This window comes from Lissotriton vulgaris, chromosome 6 (genome assembly GCF_964263255.1).
Source record: "Lissotriton vulgaris chromosome 6, aLisVul1.2, whole genome shotgun sequence".
In the NCBI taxonomy this organism is placed as follows: Eukaryota; Metazoa; Chordata; class Amphibia; order Caudata; family Salamandridae; genus Lissotriton; species Lissotriton vulgaris.
In genome coordinates, this window is record NC_141694.1 from 1,679,491,654 (window position 1) to 1,679,510,141 (window position 18,488).

Below are 18,488 nucleotides of genomic sequence, written 5' to 3' on the forward strand. Positions count from 1 at the left end.
TTTAACAGAAGGACTTTGTAATTGTTTATATTTTTTTTAAAAATTTAAACAGCCTGTAATAAATTGTGCTTTAATGGTTAGTTTCAAACCGAATAAAGTTCTTATCTGTCTATGTATGTCAATTTGTTACATGCAATTATTTTTACATGGAGCATCATCATTGCCTATTAAACCATAGATGAGGTTTTACACATAACCGGAATTGAGTTTCTTAAAGGTAATCTCAGAATTGATGCTCAATTAAAATGAGGACCAATAAAATTAGTTATTTACATATGCTCACAGACTTTGGTCAAGTAGGAAGCCTGGGATTTAAACAGAAGTCTACTCCTGACAGGCCCAAAACGTTAGGTTTCCAATGCACTGGCTGTTCAGCTGCTCGAATAAAATGTTTTCTAACCCTTTGCTTTAAAGATCAATGCCTTTTGCTCAGGTATTTCTTGACCTAAATAAGAATCATAAGTTCAATAAACAGAAGTATCACATATCAATTCATTCCCACTCAAAGCATGCATAATAAGACATTTCTTTATTAATTAACAAAAAATAAGGGAAGGTAGGAAACACATTTTTATGTTAATACTACTGCCTTATGCTAATACACAGTAAAGAGGGAAAGGGCCAGAAACTCAATTACATGGAATGAGCTCAAAAAAGAGGACTCCGACTTCCAGCAGGTCCTCAATAACATGCACACCCACGGCAGCTCAGCCCGAATGCAGGCACATACAACAGAAAATCACTTCGATTCTGTGAGATAAGCTGCAGTTATTCTGTTTTTTTTCCTTTTAAAATTGCAAAAGTTAGAGAATCCTTAGTGTCGGACATGCTTAGTTCGGTTCTATTTTTTTTCAGCAGTCTCTTACCACCATACCAGGCTCAACCCTTGCCCACCTCCGTCATTTAAAGCCATCCCCACAAGCATCTGTATTCAGCGATATGCAGGGCTCATGTCTCAAGGAGGTAGGTACTGCGTGAGGAATTCATGTTTGCTGTCTGCTGGCAATTTAGAGGAAAAGCAAACATATAAAACATACCTTTATCAAATAACAAGATTCAACTGTTCTTCGGTGCAGATTTTCTTTAAATAGCTTTTCCAACTGAAATTCTAAAGTGTCTGGAACATAAAAAACTCATTGACCCTACAACAAAATGTATGTATATTTTATATTACAAAGCTGGTAATGAAAACCATGCGATAGCTATACAAATGACATTTAAGTGGTTTCGGAAATTGAACATTTTATACAGGCAGCAAATATTAGGTCACATCACCTCTAGAACGGGCACGATCTCCCTCTTGAACTGGATTCACTTCACTTTCCCCAGCGACTTGAGAATTGGATGCTTCAAGTGGAGAGGGCATCCTAGCGTCTTCCCTATTTGGTGAGGAAGACCTGCTGTTGCCTTTAAGATTTTCTTCATCGGTGATCTTTCTTCGCTTATATTGAGGCTCTTCGCCTTGAGAATCCATGTTGGAATGAGAGAGATGAAGCCAAGAGTTCTGTGCGGTGTTAAAAGGCCTAAAGTTCTGGAACGGAAATCTGCTCCTGACAGGTCCCAAAACTTTAGGTTTCCAATCCACTGGAAGAGGCCCACTGTTGACATGTGGAAATGGGGCCCAAAAGGGGTTTCCCACCCACCATGGATAAGCAAAAAAGTTCCAATTCCAACCAGATGTCTGAGGGAACTCCAAGTGGGCCAACCAGTTCCTGCCCACGCTTTGCAAATGACGAGGTAGCATGGAGTGACCTTCAATTAACAGAAAAAAAATATTTTAGTGTTAAAGCTTGCATTTAAAATCAGAGAAATTAAAGTACTTTGCCAATAGAGTTGTGTATTTTATACACTTCAAACAACAAGATTAATTCAAAGTATACCATACAAACACCAATGATCTCTAAAATCATTAAATGATTCCATTTATATTTCACCAGAAGAAAAAAAAATACAATTTACATCACAACATTTTTTAAAGTACTCCCCTCAGCAAATGAGAGGTTTTTCAAAGTGGATTTTAAAAGTCATCGCCCGGTCACGGTAAACAAATTACTTCACGGATGTATTTGAAATAATATCAGCAGGGCACTTGACTGGAGTATTGTCTAGTTCTGGGCATGAGTATGCCGATCACCAAAACCTCTCCAACATTTTGCCATCTCTGTATAAATGACCTGTTCTTCTTGGAGAAGTAAAGATATAGCAAAGCTTGAGACGGTGAGGCAGTGGTAAAACTAAAGTGGTTTCCTATTCTCTCTATTTAAGAGCAGTCCCTCAATTAAACAAAAGACCCGGAGTTCAATATCATACAATATCTTTTACTGACATAACACACACAGCAGCTCCTTTAAAGAACACAGAACTCCACAACCAGACCTCTACCTTCTTTTATTGCTGCTGTTCACACAGATAAGTCACGTTATTCTATTTCTGCAGTTGTGCTTTAGGTTAAGATTTGAATGCGTGGCTTTATTGATAGATGCTTGGTTGTCATCTTACGAGAGTTGAGGGAGAGAAGGTTTGGAATATATTTGCAAGGTATAACCAACATATTAATCCTTTTGGTCATGCCTGGTTTCACTGGTGATTTAGTTTGTTTTATCTGCTGTGACTGCCATAATTTAACAAGCACTGAAAAAGCCAATAGGTCTCAGCAATGCCTGAGCTATTGGCCTTATCAATGTGAATGGCTTTTAGCCATGTTGTCTAGCAACACATCTGCTAATCAGCTTGGCTAAATGTCACTGAAAGCCCAGAATTACAGGATGCTGAGCCGGCGGCAAGTGTCTTCTCCCACATGTTGAGTTTATTGTCTGGATTCTCCCAACACAAAAATCTCTAAGAGGTGGCCTGCGCTGGCCGCATGACAGCAAATTTTTCAGTTACTTTCAGCCAGATGTGATGCTGGACTACATGGCTAAAAATAAACATTCACATTGACAAGGCCAATAGCTCAGGCATCGCCGAGATCTACTTGCCTTGTCAATGCTTGTTCGGTGTTGACTGGACCTTGCTGAACAAATGTGGACGTGATAGTGAGAAACAGTTGATGACATTTGAAGTGAAGTGAAGTGAATTTGCCACGTTAACAGCCAGAGCTGCTGACAGGGGAAAAGAGGAACCAGGATTGAATCGCAGGTTGGATGAACAGTTTGTGATTCTGTGTAAATCAAATCTGTTCCCCCCTGCATACGATAATGAATGTGTCATTGTGTAATGTAACTGGTGAGCACTTAAAGCACCACAATGCCACCAGCAGGTGTTATCACTATGGAAAGATGGACGGGACAAGTGCTCCAATACCATGGGATCATACAAAAAAGAAAGAAAACAGCGCTGTTCATGTTTTAACAACTTTTTAAGAAATGCATTAGTTTATGTACACACGCATGCATTTAAATGGTATGTGTACAAGAGAGACTATGGTAAGACTGAGGACGGAACGAACGCTCCAATACCATCAGACCATACAAAAATAAAATAAAAGCAGCAGAGATGAGGGAGGTAGTGAAGAGACTGGTCAAGCAAGGAAGCAGGAGGGGATGGGGAGATGGGCAAGCAACAATGGGAGAGAGCACAAATGCAGCCATAGCCAGGAACACAATTGACAATCAGGTTTAGAACCAAGATGAGGCGATGGCGGACCTTCCTGCCCGCCCTGACACAAACGAGTGGCGCGTTAGTCCCATTTCCTGGCCCGCGGCTGCAGCTGCAAAGATACACAACACCGTGACAATAGAAAAGAGACACGTGATACCGGCTGGGTCCCCCGGTGACCGCGACCCAGTGGCAACCTAAGTGACAGAGACTACAATAAATCGCACGTTGCCAGACTATTGGGACTAAGCAGATGCCATTACAGCTAGATAACATGTGACATGAACCTGATAATGTACAAATTGTGATGTAACACTGTATTTTGTGAACCGCCCGCGAAAATAACACACACTGATGATGTGAGTCAACAAATGATGCACAGTTCATGTTTCCTTTCTTCTGTGAAAACAATAAAAGATACATTTTTTTTTTTTAAATGGCAGAGAGCACAAATGAAGGGGTAAGAAAAATAAGCATTTGCATTGCAATAGGTCTTGCATTAGGAAAGTTTGAGCTATTGGTCTTGTAAATGACAATTTTTTTACTTATGTGTTGGTTTTGAAAATAGCTAAATTAATAGCTTTGTCATTTACAATGCTAATAGTTATAACTTTAGCAAATGTGACACCTATAGCATTGGTAATGCAACATGTTTTGTATTTACGTGACTTAGATGTATTGGTATTACAAACAATGGCTTTTAATTTTTTTAAATAATTAATACTTAAATAAAAGGGATTGTAATTTATAATGGCAATAGCTTAAACTTTTGTAAATAACTTTTGTGAAGATTTCAGTGTATTTTATTGTGACGAAAATCCAAGAACAGAAGTGAAATATTAACATCTTTTTGTGACATTTGTAATAAAGCTTGAAACATTGAGAGAACATATTTAAACCAGCTGTTGTTGAATGGTGCTGAGTGATGCTGGGGTGGCGCTGAGGGATGCTGGGGTGGCGCCGAGGGATGCTGGGGTGGCGCCGAGGGATGCTGGGGTGGCGCCGAGGGATGCTGGGGTGGCGCCGAGTGGTGCTGTGGCGGCGCCGAGTGGTGCTGCGGCTGCGCCGAGGGGTGCTGCGGCTGCGCCGAGGGGTGCTGCGGCTGCGCCGAGGGGTGCTGCGGCTGCGCCGAGGGGTGCTGCGGCTGCGCCGAGGGGTGCTGCGGCTGCGCCGAGGGGTGCTGCGGCTGCGCCGAGGGGTGCTGCGGCTGCGCCGAGGGGTGCTGCGGCTGCGCCGAGGGGTGCTGCGGCTGCGCCGAGGGGTGCTGCGGCTGCGCCGAGGGGTGCTGCGGCTGCGCCGAGGGGTGCTGCGGCTGCGCCGAGGGGTGCTGCGGCGGTGCCGAGGGATGCTGTGGTGGTGCCGAGTGGTGGTGCCGAGTGGTGCTGTGGTGGTGCCGGAGTGGTGCCGAGTGGTGCTGGAGTAGTGCTGTGGTGGTGCTGGAGTAGTGCTGTGGTGGTGCTGGAGTAGTGCTGTGGTGGTGCTGGAGTAGTGCTGAGGGATGCTGTGGTGGTGCTGCAGAGTGGTGCTGCAGAGTGGTGCTGCAGAGTGGTGCTGCAGAGTGGTGCTGCAGAGTGGTGCTGCAGAGTGGTGCTGCAGAGTGGCGCTGCAGAGTGGTGCTGCAGAGTGGTGCTGCAGAGTGGCGCTGCAGAGTGGCGCTGCAGAGTGGCGCTGCAGAGTGGCGCTGCAGAGTGGCGCTGCAGAGTGGCGCTGCAGAGTGGCGCTGCAGAGTGGTGCTGCGGTGGTGCAGAGTGATGCTGTGGTGGTGCAGAGTGATAATGTGGTGGTGCAGAGTGATAATGTGGTGGTGCAGAGTGATAATGTGGTGGTGCAGAGTGATAATGTGGTGGTGCAGAGTGATAATGTGTTGGTGCAGAGTGATGATGGGCTAGCGCCGAGTGATGATTTGGTGATGCAGAGGGCAGAAAGGCACAAAAAACGAGTCTAAGAGGGCAGAAAAACAAGGGAAAAAGAGTAACAGAGGGCAGAAGGGCACAAAAAACGAGGGCACAAAGGCACAAAAATGAGTCTAACAGAGGGCATAAGGGCAGAAAAACAAGGGGAAAACGAGTCTAACAGAGGGTTGCAAGAGTTTGAAAAGAACTAAGATTGGCTTTCCGAAAAAGTTTTTTTAAATTTTTTTCTAAATTTAAGGTGGTAAACGCTGAGTTATTTCAGCACGACGGAAGGTGGGGGATGGGAGGGGGGGGGGGGGGGGGGAAATTGGGTGAACCCTGATAAGAAAAATTCCTCTGCAACAAAGTTAGTAAGTAGACTGGTGTAATGGATGGCGAAATTATGAGCCAATGACAAATTCATAACAATTATTATTATTATATTATTATTTTATTTATTGAACTTGTATTGCGCACAGCTACCCGCAGTGGGTTTCCCGGCGCCAGGGACAGACTGGAGAAGAAAACAAGCAATTGCTGAGAGAAAAAGAAAAACAGAACCGAGGAACTTAGAACAGAAGAGTCTTCAATTTTTTACGGAAAGCAAGAAGACTAGTTTCTGTTTTTAACGCCAACGGGAGAGCATTCCACATCTTGGGTCCTAGATATGCAAATGAACGGCCTCCCATTTTTGCCAGTCGGATTCTAGGAATCACAAGATTGCCATTGTTGGATGACCTAAGAGAGCGGCCAGGCTGATATGGCTGGGCAAGATTGTGCAGGTAGATGGGAGCAGAACCCTGACGAATCTTAAATAGGAAGCACAAAGTTTTGAAGACCACACGATCAGAAATTTTTAACCAGTGAAGGTCACGCAGAGCTTGCATTGCGGACGTTCTCCGTGGAACATTGCGCAGCAGGCGAGCAGCTGAGTTCTGTACAACCTGGAGTTTATGGATTGTGGCTTTATCTGCTCCTAGATAAAGCACATAGCCATAGTCGATGCGGGACATCACAAGGGCCTGTACGAAAGTTCTTCGAGTGGACTCCGGCAACATCCATATGATCTTCTGCAACCAGCGTAGAGTATTGAAACAGATTGCAGCGACCTTAGTTGCCTGCTGCCTCATCAAAAGTTTACCGTCGATCAGGACACCGAGGTTACGTGCAACAGGCACGGGGGTAGGCAGCAGACCCATATCACTGGGCCAGTGTCTAGAGCCCCACAGATCTTTATGTTTGCCTAGTATGATCACCTCAGTCTTGTCTCCGTTGAGCTTAAGCAGATGCGCTTGCATCCAAGCTGCAACACGAGAAAGGCCAGTTTTAAGGGCAGAAGTGTCCTGAGCCCTGCTGCTAGACAAAGAAAACACAATCTGCGTATCGTCTGCATATGAGTATATAGACAGACAGGCGTCCTCTACGATAGAAGCAAGTGGTCTGATGTAAATATTGAACAACAAAGGGCTCAATATAGACCCTTGAGGGACGCCGTAAGCAGAGGAGTGAATCGCAGATTCAGCTTTGTTTGAGAAAACCTGAAAGGTGCGCTCATTGAGAAATGAGGCCACCCAGGCAAGCGCTGGTCCAACAACACCAAGGGAGCAGAGAGACTCCAATAGGATGGAATGGGACACGGTATCGAAAGCAGCGCTTAAATCAAGAAGAATAAGCGCAAAGATCTCACCGCTATCGATACCGTGTCGGAGTCGCTCAGTTACCCCAAGGAGTGCGGATTCGGTGGAATAATTAGCACGAAAGCCTGATTGGGATGGATGAAGATATCCCACGTTTTCAACAAACTCTTTGAGCTGGGTGTTAACATGGCGCTCCAATATTTTGGAACAGGCTGGCAGCAGGGATATAGGCCTGAAGTTGGCAAGATTTGTGATGTCAGCACCAGATTTTTTAAGCAGGGGAACGACCATGGCATGTTTCCAGTCCTGTTCCACCCGAGATTCAGTGAGAGAGATGTTAAGTAGCCTCATTAGGAATCTCCGTGGTTCAAGGTCAAGTTGTTTCAGTATCTTCATAGGGACTGGGTCCCGCGGGGAACCTGACCTGATGCTTTTTAAGCAAGACAGGAAGGAGGAGTCATCAAATGGTGTCCAGTTGTGAATGAACTCAGTAGGGGAGACGAAAGCATTGCAGAAAGAGCCGGGTTGAGAGAGATCAATTGGTGGTGGAAGGGAGGCCAAAGATTGATAAATGCCCTCAACCTTGGATATAAAAAAGTCTGCAATGGCATTACATTGTATACCATCTAAAGCCGGCAGTGCGGGAGTGGTATCAGCTCCTGTGAGTTTCTTAACTGTGGCAAAGAGTCCGGGGACAATTTTGCACTGAAGTGATTGTGGAGGCGATGTAAGAGGCCTTAGTTTGTTTACAGTTTGCGTGATAGAATTTTAGTTCTTCTTTGTAAATCACTTTAGAAGGAGCGGAGTAAGACATCCTCCACTTCCTCTCCAGGGCTTTACATTTGGCACGTTGGATTTTCAGCTCATCCGAGTACCAGGGTGCTGGTGGGCGCAAGGATCTACATTAGCTGCTAGACCGAGGAACGAGAGCCGACACTGCATCTGTCAACCAACCAGAAATGGGAGCATTCAGATTCTGCTCAGTGTTGATAAAGGATGGAATTGTCTCAGTCAGACGCAGATTAAAAGCGGCTACATCAAGCCTGTCCCAGCGAGAAGATGATTTAATTTCCTCCACATAAACACTGGCCGAGTATAGACCAGGTGGTAGCACGAAATGTATCGCGTAATGATCAGACCAGACGAGCGGACGCGCCGAGTAAGTGCAGTCAAATGAAAGAGTAGAAATGATTGGATCCAAGAGATGACCAGCAAGATGAGTAGCTCCGGAATTACAAAGTTTGAGATTAAGAACCTCAAGATCGGAGAGAGAAGATTTATTGAGGGGATTACTGACATTGTCTAAGTGGATGTTTAAATCACCGAGAATGGTGAAATTATTCGATTTTAGTAGTGTTGCTGATAGGCAATCAATGAGTGAGGTAATCCATGACGCGGCATTTCCGGGCAGCCGATAAATTAGCAGACCGGAGATCGTCATTCGAGGATTAATCATAAGTTTAAACAATGCTGCCTCACTACCTGGAAGATGTAATAATTCCAGTTTACATTGGTAAATAGATTTAAAGATGATTGCGATTCCACCACCTTTACCTGAGGGTCTATCCTGATGCAGCACAACATAGTTGGGAGGGATAGCTGCAGCAATGTCCGGACCCGAGCTGGCGTGTATCCAAGTCTCGTTCAGGAACAGAGCGTCAGGGGATTCCTCAGTTATGAAATGGAAGATGTTTAATTTATTCTTAGGAAAGCGATCTACAATTTAGGCTACAAAAATGGAGCGGGGAAGGAGAAGAAGTATGACCCTTGGTAGACTTCCTTTTTCCCCTATAATGCTTAATGCTCTGTTGTGTCTTAGAGAGCTGCATTTTGCCAGTAGAGAAGCCACAACCAGCACATAGGAAGTAATGTAAAGGCAAGATGCATGAGGTGCAGGAGGTGGGGGTGCAGGGTCGCAGTGAAAGTAGTGCCGTGGAAGAGTAATATACACGGCCATCCAGAGTTTGCCTACCTGAGGACATGATGGCAAAGGGCAGCCCGTCCTGCAGCCCGTCCTCAGCGCAGACGGGCGCAGACGGGCTGGACTCCGGCAGTGATCCGGCGTTCCAGCTGCGCATGACCGCTGCGCGTCAGCATGATCTCCTTATGAGGGGGTCGAGCGTCCTTGATGCTAGAGCAAGCACTGCCCGACCGGCGAGCTTCCTCACCTAAGATGGCCGCCAAACAATTCAGCTGCCGAGGGGCAGAGACAAAAGGATCAGGGACCCGCAAAACGCGGTGTAAAACCGATTATTGTGCAAGTGTGGGGGAGCAGCCCTTAAAAACAGGGGAATAATAAATTAAAACATAACCAAAATGAAAAACGAGGAGTTTTTAAAATATGCACGTAAATAAGCCAAATGCTTCTCTATAGCGCACAATGCGGTGTAGCCGCTCTGCACAGATCAGGATCTTCAATTAAAGGCTGTGCAAGCAAGACAGAGCCCTGGATTTACTCTCCTTATGAGGGGGTCGAGCGTCCTTGATGCTAGAGCAAGCACTGCCCGACCGGCGAGCTTCCTCACCTAAGATGGCCACAATCTGTTATGAATTCCTCATTGGAAGATAACCCTCTGCTTTTGAGAAAACAAAAAAAGCATGTGTAGCAGTCTTAGTGACTGAAGGAAGAGACTGCAAATAAATCACAATACCTTTGAAGAAATCTCACTAATTCTATGTAGCACGGCATATGAGTCGCAGAAAAGGAGCCAAAAAAAATAGTAAAACTGATTTAGAAAACTGCAAGGAGTTTGTGAAAGGACCAAACCTATTGTGTAACCAATGAATCCGTGCCAGAGAAAACACACTTCTTTCAAATACTAACTTAAGGGCTATGAAGGAATTGCCACTACTGGTATGGAGTAGCAGTGTACGAATCCGTGGAGAGCAGCTACTGGCAGAGGCTTTTCCAGGCGGTAACAGACACGAAAGGACACCATTATGATTCTGATCACGAACGGTGAGAGCCACTGCATCTGACGGAGCAAATTCCAGTAATGTCACGACTGCTCTGAATTAATGGAAGCATACTGACAAAGAAGACCGGAATTTTGTTACAGTGCAACCCTAACATTTGAACAGCTCGCACATTTGGTCTGGTTGCATTGGAGGTTGGATCAGTTCTCAGAGGTCAAGTCAATGGCACTTCCGCGCAATAACACTACCATCTAATTTAGGAGGGAGGAGGGGGGAGGAGGGGTTTCGCATTGGACGCATGCGGCTCCCGAGCCGTACAGTAATATACAGTATTAGACCCAAAGGAACAAATGCTCCCAATAATTCTGCTGTCTACTGGATGCACTGCTAGCGGTGAACGAATCTAGAACCTTTCAAAATCCTTAACTAATTGCTTAAGGAGAAAGGAGCAGGAAGGGACAAATGGCACTCGCACGTCACAACATTCCACAGCTGTTTGTTTTGAGGTTTTCATAAAATCACAATGAATCCCACATACTCTACCCATTCTTTTCTGTGGATAAAAGCACCAGTCGTGGAAAGCAAAACTGCTACAGCACAATAAAAAGTAACACTGCTTCAATCTCTTCTGTGTCTCAAAGGAAGCTTAATACATTTTCAACAAGCCGTGAGCATGCGCATCCAGAAACCGGAAGTTCGGGAGCGTCACGCCTGTCGTGGGGCGGGACTTCAGTCTTCCACGGAGTGGATGGCCCAGGAGCAGTCGTGACGCACAGCAGAAGTCAGGAGTGGCGGCTGAGGCCGCTGACGCGGTAAGTGTGTCTGTGTGCGCGTGTGTGTATGCAGTGTGCGTGTGTGCGTATGCCTGCGTGTGTGTGCGTGCGCGTGTGAGCCAAGCGAAAGCAGGGGCTGTGTGTGCGTCTGCGCAAGCGTGTCTCAGAAGCGCGCTCACACGGACAAAACTGACATTGGAAAAGCGCGCGTCCGACTCGTGTCTACATTCCCAGAAACGGGCAACAATAGTTGTCGAGGAGACAGCAAGCAATGCTTCGCATTGCTTGCACGTCTAGGCTCGACCTAAAAATATATTGTGCAAACTCCACATATATTTCCCATACACGAGTATAAGAGTAGGAACTTTACAGACGGCTCTGCACAACAGGTAATTGGGCGCCACTCACTGGAGCTTAAAACTGCTGCTGATCTTTTGTACCCAATTCTGCTGTGCAAGAAAACCAGTTTCACCGTCTACAACCTGTGCTGGCTGTTTGGAGCTGACGCTGATTGCTCACCGTATCGTGGCGCTGCCTCCCCCTGACTCGCTGGTGTGAGCGTGAGCTGCACTCGGCACGCTCTGCCTGTCGCTCCCAGCTGGAGTCAGAGGGGTTGAGGCCAGGGTGCATACAGCGAGTGCACCTAGCCTGGGGGACTGCGAGGACCATAATCCTTAGCGGAGATCACCTGGTTCCTCTTCCCCAGGCGACACGGACACGCCCCCAACGAAACGTATAAAATAACATATCGCTCCCCGGGACGCGCGCGGGACCAAGCGCGGGGATAAGCCCGGGCAAAGGGCGGGCCGTCTGTGGCCGTCCGGGGACGTCTGAGGACGGGCCGGGCCCCCCCCCTTTCATCCCGACTATTACTACAGAGAACACCGCACTCGGTAAGTCAACTAGCAGCTTACATCAGAGCTTACATCGGTGTTATTGTCTGAGAACCCATAACCCACAACAATCTAAAGTATATAGGTAAATAAATGGGCTTTAAAAAATTACGTTCCCGCACGATATTTATGAATCGAATGGGGACAGAAAATGCTGTTCGGAAGTCTACCGACAAGGCAATTAAACCTGGTCGGATAACGTTAACACCGGCAATTAGCTCATACTTTACTACACTTACAACTAAAGACACTCAAGAATTGAATACATCTGCCAGAGAAACCTCTCCCAACGTCTCCGTAATCTTAAGGGAATTAGAAAGCACTCCAACGATACCTAACCAACAATCAAAACTGTGTCTTCTGGCCACCGATCTAAGTAGTAAATCACCTTGCACTCCAGCTGATTTACTAAACCCTCAACAAGAACAAACTACCCTAAAAACTTCTACTCCTATCAAAAATGGAGGGAGTTCAGCGCTATTTGACAACTCAAATATCAATAAATCAGTTCTAGGACTGCAAAACTTGGAACATGCAGCAAGCCAGAATAATAAGGATAAAACATCTCTTCCAATCACCTTAATCGATCTCTCATCCGATCCTTTCAATATCAACTTCAAAACAAATAATAATATTATTAATACGACATCACCCATATCAAAAGCCCTGTTTTCACTGCAAGAGATTCTAGAATCGGTTCTCTCTTTCCTGGGAAATATTCTTGATAATTCTGATCAAACCCTGGACGTCCAAATAGGAATATTAAAACATCTAGTTAATAAGAAAAAGAAAAAAGACCTCCTCTTAGTAGAGGCAAACAATTTACCAACGAAAACAAAATCTGAGCAAAATGATATATCGAAAGAACATAATAATGAACAGAAGAAAAGTACACGCGATTTCGGTACCCAAACTTTTAAGACTCAAACACAACAAAAACAAAAGATGGAACATCCAAATGATACAACAATATATTCCTTAAAAAAACTTTTCAAAGAAGAACATCAGCAAAAAATTAACAATTTCCCAATATTCAAAAAAAGAAGCGAAACAACTACACTTGTAAATAATTCTGTATCAGATAACCAGGAATTACATATGTCTAATATATCAGTACAAGATAACGGAAAACTTGCAGATAAAAAGAATCTGGAAAGTAACATAGAAGGAAGGAAAAGAAGGAGAAAAAAACCAATCAGGAGGATTCAAAAAAAAGAAAGCTCACAAACTAAAATTTCGACAGTCAGCTATAAAACAAAACCCTGAAGAGGAAAAAGTTGGAAAAATAATAGTATCTGAAAGTATTGCAAAATCAGCAACTAGGAAAAAACTTTAAGAGAAGTCGCCACAACTAGACCCAAGAGCGCAAGAATTCGTCTCTTTCAGACTTCTAGAGGAACCAACTCAAATTAATAATAATAAAATCATGGAACATCTAGACAGGAACAAACAAAGAGAAAAAGAGTCTTCTCCTAAAATTATACAATTCGAAGAACTTTTTCCTAGTGACTCATCCCCACTCAACAGAAGAAGGATAATACATCTACTACGCCATATTAAGCCTCTACAATCATTGAGTAGTAACGAACTTGATTTAGTAACTTTTCCCATTAAAGACAACACTAAATTAGCAAGGGTAACATTTTGGTCGTCTGTTATCCCAGAAATCATCCTGAATGATAAGGAGATACTTTACAAACAAGGCTATGATGTTGTGGAAAGAATAGAATCAATGGTCAGTACAGTTCCAATTGGGTATGATGCCCAAATCAGTGCACTCGCCAATTCATACAGGAAACAATTTCCAAAACACTATGAAGCGTTGGAAGATCAAGCAATCATGCACTCAGATACTTATTCTGTAGGGCAAGAAAAACTAAAAATTCTGGTGAACAAAGGTCAACGGGCCATCTGGTATCAAGCTCCTAAGATACCGGTGAACGATAATAGCACAAAATCTTGGGCTTGGGTTTCAGAGACTCTAAATAGCAACAAACCCAAGAGATCTCAACAACAAAATGTTTAGCACTGGCATAAAAATAACCTCCTGGAACATCGCAGGTGGAATTAAGAACAAACTGTCCACGGCTACCAGAAATCGGCCGGATATCTTGATTTTACAAGAAACATGGGCAACCGAACCTATCACTGTTCAAAACTATTATGTTTACGAAATTCCAGCAATAAACAGTCCTCGAGGTCATGCTAAAGGCGGTTTAGCTATTCTATTAAGTGAAGAATATCTGTGGGCCCAGGAACTATTAGATACCAACTTAGAAAACCTACAGTGCATCAAAATCTCCGCTAAAACATGCAGTACAGCTCACCCTAAAACAATTCTCCTCTTTAATGTATACGCTCCTCCAGGTAAAAAACATGATATAATACTCTTAAATATCATGGAAAGGATTGAGATCATAACAGAAAACGATCCTCACTCATCCTTTTTAATTGTCGGCGACTTCAATAGTAAAATTTCTAATTTTGAAATTAATAAATGGGCAAAACAACACTCAGAAGAAGGTCTGGACATCATAGCTCCACAATTCCCGGAGGGCATACTGACTGACAAAAGAGGGAAACTGTTATTATCAACACTAACAAACATAAATGGAGTAATATTGAATGGTAGCATGGAAGGGGATATCCCTGCAAATTATACCAGACAGGGAAACGGGACATCATCTATAATTGATTATATAATCACAAGTAATGATCTGCTAGAAACAGTCTCATATCTGCTCAACCAGTTCTGTCAAGAAAGCGATCATACCATGATGCACCTGACAACAGATTGGTTACCTAAATCTTCTGCAGCCTGTCACATAATATATCAAAAAAGCAATGTAGTGGTGAACAATGAAAAGAGACGCATATTCTGGAACTCTCATACCATCGACAAAATTACGTCTCTGATTGATCATTCACAACTCTTAACGAGAATATACTCAGAAAATCCCATCGAAAATTTTGAATCCATTATAAAAGAGTTTAGATCTCTCATCCTTAATATGATAGCAAAGGATTCAGCAGGCAACAGTAAGAATAAAGATAAAAATCAGCGCACCTTTAAGAACTCGGAAGTAAAGAAAAAACTAAACAAATACATACGCGCCCAATATATGAATCCCACTCCAGAAATAAAAAAGGAAAAAAACAAAACCAAAAATCAATTAAGACGTGAGAATCTGAGACATAAAAAAACCTTACAAGATCGTAACTGGGTAGATATCCAGATAGCGGCAAACAAGAACGACCAGCGCAAATATTGGTACCTAATAGGAAAACTTACTGGATCCAAAAAGAAATTACAATCAATACCGGTCCCTCCGGATGCCTGGGAAAGTTTTCTGACAGACCTTTACAGACCAAACTTAATAGTTCCATCGGAAAGCAGTGGGGTCTACAATAAAGAAAAAGTTAAACTTCCATTAAGTAAAATCACCGCAACATCTGTCGAACTAAACATACGTAAAGCAAGATCAACAGGAGCGTCTGGCCCTGATCAGATTCCGATCAAAGCACTAAAAATCGCCCCAAAGGAATGGAGTCAGTTGCTATATCCCCTTTTCAATTATATCTTAGATACTGGCCAAATTCCAAAATCATGGCAGGGAAGTATAATCATTCCGATCCATAAAAAGGGAAGTAAAACCCGGGCAAGCAATTTCCGTCAAATAGCACATATGGACTCCGTGGGCAAGGTATTTGCAGCAGAAATCTTATACCGTCTAAAAGAATGGGCCTTCACGACTGGCCAGATACCGATGTTTCAAGCAGGTTTCAGACCTAAACATTCGGTAACTGACAACATCGCAGTTATCCAAACCATCATTGGCAAATATATAACACAAAAAAATCAGGTTGTATACGCTGCCTTCATAGATTATTCTACAGCATTTGACCGGGTAGACCGACCAACATTGTGGGAAAAATTGAGGAAACTTGGCATAAACGAACAACTACTTCAGTCTATAATTAGCTTACACACCAATACTTGGTGTCAAGTTCAAATGGGGGGAGAAAGAGGTTACACGGAAAGAATTAAAACTGAAAACGGACTAAAGCAAGGGTGACTCCTAGCCCCAATATTATTCTCCCTCTACCTAAGCGACCTGTGCCATTACCTGCAATTGGGCTCCAACCTACCTCCCAAAATTGCTGATCAAAAAATAATTGCTTTACTGTATGCTGATGACATAGTGTTGTTGGATCTTACCCCCTTTGGACTACAAACGTCACTTGACATTCTGCACAAATACTCTAAAGAAAACTATCTAGTCCCAAACATTCAAAAAACAAAAGTGCTGGCCTTCTCGGGGAGGAAACAAAGCGCAAAATATACCTGGAGATTAGGAGGGGAAAAGATAGAAGAAGTTAAGGACTATCCCTACCTTGGCAGGATCCTTTCAAAAAACTTATCTAACACCGCGCAACTGAATAATTTATCAAGGAAATCAGATATACATGTCGCGGCCCTCCTGAGACTCTATAGCGCAACAGGGAATAGACATTTTTCCTCTCTGATAAACCTCTATAAAGTAAAAATATCTCCTGTACTTTCTTACGCGACGGAGTACATACCCATAAAACAATGGGCTTTTATGGATCGAAAAGAGGGGAAGATTTTAAGAAAAATTATGAAACTGTCAGACGCAGTTCCTGTCCAAGCACTGAGACTGGAACTATCAGTGACAAGTTCCTATGCAGTAGCAATTGCAAATGTAATAAGGTGGGCTTACAACTTATTGCACGCAAAAGAGAACACACTAAGGTCACTGTTGAAAAAAGAAACCTTTGAGTATGATGCTAAAAAGCAAGTCTTCAGAGAGAACATGGTTGAAGCATTTCGTGTAGCAAATATTACCGTTGAAATGCTGCTAAATTGGTCACCAGCACAACTAAAACTATTCTTAAAATGCTTCACCCCAAAGCTTAGCTACGAAGTGGACTCTCGACACTGCACCAAATTACCTACCTATAAACCATTTGTTGATTCCTTAGAATTTAAACAAAGTCGGCCTTATATTGGGCTAACCTTAACACATGGTGCAAGGAGAACAATTGCTATGCTTCGACTGGGCATCCTCCCCTTACTTTCATTTACCTCAAGATGGTCCCCGGGGGAATCTGCGTTATGTACATTGTGCGTTGGGGGTGATCAGACTCTGGAACATGTTCTATTTGTATGTCCGAACCAGATCGTAATTTCTGCCCGCACTAGATTCTTAGCACCAATATATTGCTCATGTAGAATCACGACAGTGAGAGAACTTATCGCTCTTTGCAAGCAACCTCCGAATGAATTTGTTTGTTTTAACTTGTATAAATTTCTAAAATCGTTTTTATCTCTGTATTGACAAAATTGAATCTCTTTTTACATGTAACTTGTGTAATATATTTTGTGGTCCTCTGTTGAGTACCAGAACAAATAAACTTTTTGACTTTGACTTTGGACTAAGCAAAATTATTCTGTAGCTTGAACTGTACTGCAGAAAGTTTTTTTAAGATTGTAACTTCATAGCTCTAAATACACAACCTCGAAATTACATTCATTTCACTACACAAATAGATCAACTACAAGCCCTCCTCCTTGCCCTTCGGAAGGCTCACCCGTTAGTTCCCACACTTATTTTGCTGGATTCATCAAACCAAGAAATACATTAAGAAGCGACCAAGAGACTGATTGATGCAAAGAGGGAGGAGCATTGTGAATGGAGAGCTAGACTAAATGGTGAAAGTAGGCTGGCAAAGGACACCAATATTACGAAGAAAGAGGTCCCAGATGCCTTGCAATCACACAAACAGGTATATAACTGAGTTCAAACTATTTGCTGGGGGGATTTTGTCAAAATAAAAAAGGCACAAGTGGACCTCACAAAGTTGGCATGTATTAGGTGGCAGAAGGCAGGGAACGTTGCCCAAGCATGGGAGAGAAGCCATCATAACCCTCATCCACAAACAGGGCCTCCTTTAGGGCGAATGTGGTAAAGTACCATGATTCTGGCCAACAGATTTAGAGTAACTGAGGGTTTTTGTTGCCTCAGGCCAGTCTGGTTTTATGCCAAACAGGCCCAGCAGACTGAACTGCTAAGAACTTTATAATAACTTTGATAGGCCAAAGGAGTGACAAAACCAGCAGTTACACTGGTTTTAGAAGCAGGGGATGTAGATAAAGCTATTTAAAATGCTAAAGACTAAACAGAGTATAGAAGGTTCCCAAAAGCAAAATTTAGAATCAGAGTGATGACACGTCTGTAAATAGTATGCAAATCATCTCACTAGAAACCCTATGTCAGGAAAACTATTTGCAGGTTGCACCCAACTCCCAATGACAGAAATTGATAATTAGTACCACGTTCCACACAAATTACACAATGGAAGCAGCATATGAATCAGGACACTGAATTTAAAACTACACCAGACACTGAAATAAGGCTTCCATCCTCAATGGGATTATCGCCAGCAGCAGAAGGTTGGGTTACCGCAAAGGTAGACGTTTAGGAAGGAAGGGGCACCAACTGCATCTACTCACTGCTTCTTAGGTCTACTTCTTCATTCTGCGCCAGCAGCAATGATGTTCACCCTATCTCAGTCCATCTCCAAATAAGGCCTACAAATGATTTCTCATTTAGAAAACATGTAGTTAATATGTTCACTGCAAAGTTAAGATGCCATGCATACCTAGCATTCACATTACAGCTAGATCCAAACAGCCAACCACATATAATGATGCGTCCAATTTCAGTTAACAACGAATTGATAAAAGCACATACACAT

The 18,488-nt window shown here is 43.3% G+C and overlaps 1 protein-coding gene across 5 annotated transcripts in view; it reads right to left on the minus strand.

Moving 5' to 3' along the window:
- The window catches only part of ANGEL2 (angel homolog 2), a 387,853-nt gene that overhangs the window by 269,766 nt on the left and 99,599 nt on the right, over positions 1-18,488 (minus strand). For all 5 annotated transcript variants that reach the window (XM_086927870.1, XM_086927871.1, XM_086927872.1 and 2 more), the window contains one exon: positions 1,276-1,752. In XM_086927870.1, coding sequence (XP_086783996.1) covers positions 1,276-1,752 — 477 coding nt within the window. The remainder of the gene's footprint in view (positions 1-1,275; positions 1,753-18,488) is intronic.